The sequence below is a fragment of the Orycteropus afer genome, unplaced genomic scaffold (genome assembly GCF_000298275.1).
Source record: "Orycteropus afer afer isolate SDZICR_OR568_19922 unplaced genomic scaffold, OryAfe1.0 scaffold00085, whole genome shotgun sequence".
Lineage (NCBI taxonomy): Eukaryota > Metazoa > Chordata > Mammalia > Tubulidentata > Orycteropodidae > Orycteropus > Orycteropus afer.
The window spans coordinates 8,976,744-8,985,409 of record NW_006921672.1 but is presented as its reverse complement, the minus strand read 5'-3'; the positions used below and the strand labels follow the sequence as shown (position 1 = coordinate 8,985,409).

Sequence of the window (8,666 nt, the reverse complement as noted above, 5' to 3'; positions counted from 1 at the left end):
ACAGTCTGAGCTCAGTGAATGTTGGGTCAAAAGAGAAATGGGGGTGGGGGTGCCCATTCTGATCTTGCTTCTTTTTGAGGCCTCAGAGTGGGTGAGGAAGACAAGGAGGTGAGGGGGGGGTGGGGGGATCCTGGGCATTGGGCCAGGTGTTCAAAGGCACAGTCTGATTCTGCTGTTCTGTTTCGGCAGACACAGTGCCTGGAGTGTGTGATGAAATTCCCAACAGCATCTCCCCCTCTCCTCCGCTTTCTGAAATAACAAAGAGACATCCCTGCCAAGCAATAACTTTCTCCTTGTCTCCTGCAGGGAAACCAATGAAAAGCGTGCTGGTGGTGGCCCTCCTTGTCATTTTCCAGGTGAGGTTTCCTGCCAGGGAAAGCTCTGTTCCCCGATCCACAACCCCCTCCCCAGACCTGCCCCCTCCCTAGCCAGGAGGTCTGCTGGAGGAGCTGAAAACATGCTAGAAGAAATAGGAGACCCAGACACAAACCCACTGGCCATTCATTAGGCTGATGGCTGCCCCTCTCCATCTGCTGAGTGGCCCAGAGAGCCACAGATCTTCCCTGACTTCCTTTACTCCATTGAAATTAAAAGAAAGGGAGATGCATTACCACCATTCTCCCCACTCCACCTCCAACATACCCCACCCAGAAGACAGAAATTAAGCTCCATCTGCCTTGAGAGAAAAGAGCTGCAAAAAGCAAGTCCCATGGCTTCTCTGAGCCTCCCTTTCCCCATTACCAGGTTTTATACATGCATGCTCACACCCCCACACGTAAAACTTCACTTGTGAGCTAGGAATCTTTGGTTTGGTGGCCTGGTTCCTATCCTATCGCTTCAAAGTTGTCTCCTCACCCTTCACTCCTGGCAACCTCCAGGCAAAGGCTCCCCTCAAAGACCCACCTGAGCCCCACTGTTGGGAAGGAAAGAGAGGATGGGACCCTGAGGGTGGGGACGGGATTAGTGCACACACTTTTGAGTGGCTCAAACTCTGCAGACACAAAGGCCATAAACCCCTCTCCTGGTCCACACACTCCCCACCCCGTTTACAACGTTCTGCTTCTCCGTCTCAGAAGTGGAGACAGAAAATCTGCCCCCACCAGGTGCCACAGTTAGGAAAACCTGTAACTTATGGAGTCCTCTCCTCCATTTGATGAGGGTGGGAGTCGCTGGGGGGGGGGAGGGGCAGCTGAGCTAGAGCTGGAAGTGCGTGCTTCAGAGCTTGGCTCTTCCCCAGCTCTCGAGGCCAGAGGGGCAGCTTTCCAGGAGCTCCTGCCAGAGGCAGGCCCCGCCGAGCTGGGCGCTGTTCCTGAAACCCCATCCTGAAGCCACCACCCCCTCCCCTCCCGCCGCCCCCAGAGCTTGGGCTGTATCCCACAGCCTGGCCCCTTCCCCAGCGCCACTCCCTCCCGCCCCTTTCTCCCCTCTGGCTCCAGGAGTGCAGAGGGGCTGCCTTGCAGGCTGTGGAGGTTGAAAGGCTGGGGAGAGGCTGAGGAAAAGCTTTGGCTGCTTCTTCTCTTTCACTTGATTGGGGGGCGGGTTGCTCAGATGGGGCAGGATGTGGTGGGGCTATGGACTGCAGAGACATCAAGGCTTTTGGCCGGTAGAGCAGCCCAGTGTGGGGAGGAGAGAGAAGAGAAGGAAGACAGGACTGGGTAGTGGGAAGTAACCTTCCTCGAGTTTGGGATCAGTGCCCTCCAGAAAGGCCCAGAACCAGGGGCCTAGCCTCTGGCCTTCCTGGAAGAAGGGCAGCCAGCCTCTTCCAGGGCTCCCAGGCTGCAACCTGTGCCACTGGGAGTAAAATGGGTGCCACTGACTTTTCTCCTCAAGCTAGCAGTGCCCAAGGAAAAGGCTCCGGGCCATGTTCCTAGCAGGACAGTGACAAAGCCAAAGGCTCAGAAAGGCAAAGACAGGATGCAGGGAGATCAGAAGACTGGGGGTGACTCCTTGCTGCAGTGACCTTGGGCAAACCTCATCACTTCTCTGAGCCTCCCCTTCCTCACTTCTGAGGCCCCTCCAGCTCTCCAGCCATCTGGAAAACCATCACAGAGGAACTACTGGGAGCCCGTGCACTGAGTGTGGTCTCCCAGACCTTGGAGGGGAGGATGGTCCCAGGTGCACCATCCCCCTCAAGTGTCCCCAGGGCCCCATCCTTTCTTCCCTCCCCCACAGTGGGGCTCAGATGGATCTGAAAGAGGAGGCTTTGGCTCAAAGTTGTGGGGATGGGAGATGACTTGGGGTGATAGAATAGGAACCAGGCCACAAACCAAGGGTTCTTTTCTTAGCTCACATGTGAAATCTTACACGTGTGGGTGTACACACATATGTGCAAAACTTGGTCACCTCCCAGTCTTTGCTTCTGCAGCTCCTCTCTGAGAGCCTCTATAAAGTGTGTGCCCATCACCCCGTCCTGCCATCCCTCCTCCCCTGCCCCCTGCCCCACTCATGGGGCACATGAGCTTCCCATGTGGAGTCTTCCACTCCAGCTCCTTGCCCTGCAGGTGCCACTGTCTTGTTTTCATTGTTGTGCACCCTGAGCCAGGGCTGGCACACGTGCCCTCCCCCATTGATAAAATCACAGCAGGCTTCCTGAACCGTCCCCCACTCCCAGCCCCACAGACCGGCTCAAAAAAGCCCGGAGCAGCTGAGCCCTGCTGATTGGGATCTGCCAGAAGACACTGCCAGGAAGAGAGGGTGGTAGCATAGGGGGAGATGACAGCTGCCAAGGTGGGGAGGTCGCAGAGGACTCAGTCACAGCTGAGGCGGCCTCAGTTTCCAGCAGCCCCAGCACCCATTCATTCAATAGTCATGGAGGCCCAAGACACCTCACATGCATTGATTGAGCTCCTACTGGGTGCTAGGCACTATACCAAGAGCACCAGGAATCCAGAAAAGTCTCCAAGTTGCTCACCACCCTTGATCACAGTAGCTTCTCCCAAACCCAGGGCTCCAGTGGCCTCTTGTTGTTAGCTGCCCAACAAGTCGGTCCCCAACTCTTGCAACCCCATACACAACGAAAAGAAACACTTGTTGTTGTTGTTATGTGTCGTGGAGTCGGCCCTGACTCATAGCGACCCTTCCTTGGTTTTCCGAGGTGATATCACTACGGAAGTAGATTGCCCAACCTTCCCACACCCTGATGGGTTATGTATCCAACTGTTGTGATCAGTTTTACGCTGGCTGGTTTTCAGAACTGGATCACCAAGCCTTTCTTCCTTGTCTGTCTTCGTCTGGAAGCTCTGCTGAAACCTGTTCAACACCATAACAACATACAAGCCTCCAACTGGTGACAGATGGGTGTTGGCTGCACAAGCAGTGCATTGGCCAGGAATCGAACCCGGGTCTCCTGTATGAAAGAAGAGAGTTTGACCACTGGCCACCACTTCCCTCTTAGTGCCTATTAGTGGGACCTTTAGGCATTCTTCTCTTCTGCCCCAGGCCTCTCCTCAGTCCTGACCCCAAGGTAGATTGTGCCTCAAAAGCTGAGGTATTCTGTAGACCCCTTAGAAAGCTTTCTGCCAGGTTCTAAAGGAGGCTCAAGAAGGTTTCCAGCAGGCAAAAAAAAAAAAAAAAAATCCATGCAGATGAAATGGTTCAGGCCTCTTCCAAAGAGGATGAGGATCTCACACTGATTCAGCCTCTCTGAGGTATCAGAGCTTGGGTCAGGTATCTGTGTCCATGAGTTCAAGGAACGCTCATAACCACTTGAAGGAGGTATTATTCATCTCCATTTCACAGATAAGAAAATAGAGGCCCAGAGAAATGAAGTGTGTTTAACAGGCTTGAGGTTTGTCTGATTCCAAAGCCCAGATATTTCCACTATCAGCAAATGATAGGTTGAGGCTTTTGGAGCTGACAAAATCAGACCCTTGCTACTCATTAGAAATGCAGAGACTCTCCTCCCCTGAGCCAGCCTGCTGAATCAGAGTATGCATTTTAACAAAATACTTCCTGTGCACTGATTCTGTACCAAAGAATCCCCTAGAGAGTTTAGAAGAACACAGATTCCTGGGTGCCAACCCCCTGAGGTTCTTACTCATGAGGTCTCAGGTGAGGCGCCCAAATCTGCATTTCTAACAAGCTCCCAGGTGATGTTAATGATGCTGATCTATGGACCACACTTGGAAACCACTGCTCTAGGTAATTCCAGGCCCCAGGCCCCGGAGGTTTAGACCCACCTAGCTAAGCCGCGATCACAGGGGATGGCACTGGACTGGTAGCCTCTCATTCCATTGTGCTTGGTGTCACCATGAGTCAGGGCCAACTAGATGGCAGCTAAGAACAACTGTAGGGAAGGGAAGAAAGCTAAGTTGGGTTGTTTTCCTTCTCCCCAGGTGTGCCTGTGCCAAGATGAAGTCACAGACGATTACCTTGGAGACAACACCACGGTCGACTACACCTTGTACGAGTCCGTGTGCTTCAAGAAGGATGTGCGGAACTTCAAGGCCTGGTTCCTCCCAATTATGTACTCAGTCATTTGCTTTGTGGGCCTGCTGGGCAACGGGCTGGTTGTGTTGACTTACATCTATTTCAAGAGGCTCAAGACCATGACAGATACCTACCTGCTCAACCTGGCCGTGGCGGACATCCTCTTCCTCTTGACCCTTCCCTTCTGGGCATACAGTGCTGCCAAGTCCTGGGACTTTGGTATCCACTTTTGCAAGTTCATCTTTGGCATGTACAAGATAAGCTTCTTCAGCGGCATGCTCCTACTTCTTTGCATCAGCATCGACCGCTATGTTGCCATTGTGCAGGCTGTCTCAGCCCACCGCCACCGTGCCCGCGTCCTGCTCATCAGCAAGCTCTCCTGTGTGGGCATCTGGATACTGGCCATAGTCCTCTCCATCCCAGAGGTGCTGTACAGTGGCATTCAGAGGAGCAGCAGTGAGCAGACACTGCGATGCTCCCTCATCACCGAGCATGTGGAGGCCTTGATCACCATTCAGGTGGCCCAGATGGTGGTGGGCTTTCTGATCCCTCTCATGGCCATGAGTTTCTGCTACCTTGTCATCATCCGCACCCTGCTTCAGGCACGCAACTTCGAACGCAATAAGGCCATCAAGGTGATCATCGCCGTGGTCGTGGTCTTCATAGTCTTCCAGCTGCCCTACAATGGGGTGGTCCTGGCCCAGACTGTGGCCAACTTCAATATCACCAGTAGCAGCTGTGAGCTTAGCAAGCAGCTCAACATCGCCTATGATGTCACCTACAGCTTGGCCTGTGTCCGCTGCTGTGTCAACCCTTTCTTGTATGCCTTCATCGGTGTCAAGTTCCGCAGTGACCTCTTCAAGCTTTTCAAGGACTTGGGATGCCTCAGCCAGGAGCGGCTTCGGCAGTGGTCTTCCTGTCGGCATACCCGACGTTCCTCAATGAGTGTGGATGTTGAGACCACCACCACCTTCTCCCCGTAGGAGGCACTACTGCCCGGACTCGATGGACTTCTCCTAGAGTCTCTGTGGCAGGGACTGGGAGCAGATGCAATGACTCAGGCCCCAAAAGCTGCTGAGGGAAAGATAGTTCTTGTCATTAATGTTTATATCAGAGTGAAAGCCAGTGCCTCAGAAGCCAGCTTAACCCCCATCCCAGCTACCTCAACCAAAGCTGAGAAGAGACAGGACCTTAAGCTAGCACCAGAAGTGGCAACACTCTAAAACCAAAGCTGTTGTCTCCCAATCCAAAAACCAAAAGCGAAAGTCAAGAAACAATTCAGCGTCCTGGTGTGAAGGGGTGGTGAGAGGTAGGGTGGTGGAGGTGGGCTGGTGAGGCCTCTGAATGAACTTTTTATTGACTTAGAAAGAAGTCCCCTCAGAGATTCCCAGGGCTGAGACAAGGTCTTTCAGAAAACAAGGCTTTGTTTCCAAGACCAGAGATGGGAGAAAGACTCTGGCTTGTGGGGGAAAAGAGAGGTCAATGGGTCAAACTCTCTTGGAATCCCTCCCTCCATCTATCCTTTTCCACTGCCATGAGAGCAAGCAAGAAATGGCAGACTCCAAGCCTCCCTAAAGACATACCTGCCCCCTTGCCTGCCCCTCTACTCAGGATGGTCCCCCTCCCCAGCTCTCTACAGGGGAGGGTGTGGCGTTTCCTGTAGACCAGGCCAGCTGCCTCAGCCCACCTGGCTAAAGCCCTGTCTCCCAGCCTAGGCTCTGGAATGATGAGGAGAGGTGATCAGCCCTGCTCAGGTCTGGGCTCTGCTGGGATGGAGCGGGCAGGGGGAAAAGGTTAGAGGAAAGGGTGGCTACAAGGCCGGACTGCGGAAAGCCAATGAGTTCATTCTTTGTTCTTTGTCACAGGAACAGAAAAACTCTCCCCATGTTCTGCTTTCAATTCATTAAGAGAGCACATTTTACTCATACACAAATAAAAGTTTTCCCTGGAGGAAACTACAGCTTTAAAGAAAGGCAAAAACATCTTCTGTAAATGGCAAATGAGTGTGTTCTTGTTTTGCAACCCCCCACACCCCACCTGACCTCCCCCACTTTCCTGCTTTCCCTCCTCCCCCGGCCTCATTTCTCAGATGCTCAGAGTCATGAGGTCTTCTGAGCTATGCTCTGAGCCCATCCAATGACACAGGCCCAAGAGGCTGAGAGAGGTGGAAGGAAGGGAAAGACAGAGTGTCCATCTTGCAAATACCCTGGCAGAGCTCATGGGATAGGACCCAAATCTATGTGGTCCACAGACACTGGTCTGAACTGAGATTTGAAAAGCTCCACGTTGTCCCGGTAACCTCTGTGGCTGGGAGCTCCCCTGACTCTTGGTGAATCTGCTCACTGCTCGGCTCACCTGTCCTTGCTAATGATTAACATGCTTGGTTGCTAATTGGAAGTTGGGGGTTCAAGTCCACCCAGAGGTACCTCAAGAGGAAGGAGGAGGAAAGAAAGAAAAAAGGCTGGTGATCTGTTTCTGAAAAATCAATGACTGAAAACCCAATGGGACACAGGTTCACTCTGACACACATGGAGTCACCATGAGGTGAGACTGGTTTGTTTGGTTGTTTCTGCTCACCTGGCCCAACTAGAGCCCCTGACCCTTTGTCATCTCCCTTAGCCTCCCAGAACTGCTATTTGGAAGAAGGGCCTTTCCCTGGGATCAGAGACCACGGCATCCTGGATTAAGGGGGCCTGGAGAAAGGACTCATAAGATAAGCTTATCCTTTGCTAGAAACTCAAAACGAGGATCACCCATAACCCCCTCTGGCTACTGCAGCAGGGATGGTCTTCCCCATGTGGAGGGGTGGGGCTAAAGGAGCAGCTCTTCTAGGAACTCAGGCCAGGTATCCATGTCACTGGGTGCCTGGTGCACACCCACAGCCCCGACTTCTCCAAGCCAGAGAGAATCCAGGGACAGGTGGGCAGATGTCCTGAAGTGCTGTCACACGTTGCAATAATTCTGGGCCTGGGGCAGGAGGGCAGATAGGGAAGGGCTAAGACGCTCACGCGAAGATGGTTCCATCTATTTTTCTCAAGTGAAAAAGAGCCGCTTGAATATGGGACGTGCCTGGTAATGAAGCCCATTCTCTCTCTCTCTCTCTCTCTCTCTGAACCCCTTTCCATTACGTTCCTCCTTGGAGTTTTTTTAACTCAGCGCATTTGTCAGCCGGCCCCTAAGCCTGGACGCGCATCCTGAGAGGAAGGATCTGGTGCTTACAGTCAGCATGGCACAGCCTTCAGAGGCCGCATTCAATATTAAAAGATGCAGCTACAGCTGTGCAGCATGCGTGCAGTTTCCAGTGTGTGTATGTGTCCCCGGAGGGAACCTGCCCATGTGCATGTGCGTGTGTGTGCATGTGGAGCTGCTGGTGTGTGCATCCTAATGAGGTTCCAGATGGGAAAACGATCCTTGGTTCCTGAAGGGAAGGAATGTGATGGGGCAGGCATGGAAGAGAGACCCAGGCCAGCCGCATGAACACATCACCCCAGCTTCAAATACATTTTCCTAAAATAACTGGATGCCTCCAAATATTTACAGAGACAACAAAACTACCCCCAGCAATGTTAAGTCCCCAAACCACTGTGTCTCAGAAGTTCTGACTTCAGTTGTTCAGGCCCTGGGGATACCCTGATCCCTGCTTCCTTGTCCAACTCTTTCACACACCTACCCTGAGCTTTGGGGTGACCCTGGAAGAAGGAAAGAGCCCACTGGGAAGGCCCATCCAGGCCTTTTCTCTTTCTCTCTCTTTTTCTCTCTCTTCTGCTTCTTGCAACTGCCTGGGTTCACTGCCCCCATGGCCCTCCTCAGCCTGCTGCAGCTTCCTGCTTCATTCCATTGCCTGGCCCCATCCCCTATCATCATCACTGGCTGCAACCCCAGGCCAGACCAAAAGTGTTTCCAGGCCACAGATCTGCCCTTTCAGCTAGAAGCACCACACCTCTTGAATCACAGACTCCCAGAACTGCAAAGGAACCTCAAAGATCTGCCAGTCCAACCCTAGTCTTTCTCTATGGGGAAACTGAGGCCCAGAGGGAGGAACTGACTTGCCTAAAGAGATATCACAATGTAGGGCTATTGGGTACACTTGCTATGGGACCCCAAGGGTCTGACAGGTTTGCAAGAGTGAGGCTGGGAAGAGCAAAAGCTCTGGAGCAGGCTGACTCTAAATCTCATCTTGACCCCTTCCTGGCTGTGCAACCTTCAGCTGTTGCTCAACTGCTCTGGGTCTCAGATTT

The 8,666-nt window shown here is 52.9% G+C and overlaps 1 protein-coding gene across 1 annotated transcript; it reads left to right on the top strand.

Annotated features, from left to right (window-relative positions):
* Window positions 1-299: 299 nt before the first annotated feature.
* Window positions 300-5,411, top strand: CCR7 (C-C motif chemokine receptor 7). The gene is made up of 2 exons (XM_007942077.2): window positions 300-356; window positions 4,335-5,411. Exons 1-2 carry the CDS (start codon window positions 315-317, stop codon window positions 5,409-5,411), a joined length of 1,119 nt encoding a protein of 372 aa, XP_007940268.2. The 5' UTR covers window positions 300-314.
* Window positions 5,412-8,666: the final 3,255 nt, after the last annotated feature.

Bases quoted from the DNA above. Each gene is read 5' to 3' on its own strand.
- CCR7 (XM_007942077.2), top strand. From the start codon at position 315: ATGAAAAGCGTGCTGGTGGTGGCCCTCCTTGTCATTTTCCAG. The intron at 357-4,334 runs GTGAGGTTTCCT...CCTTCTCCCCAG, and splicing joins CCCTCCTTGTCATTTTCCAG to GTGTGCCTGTGCCAAGATGA.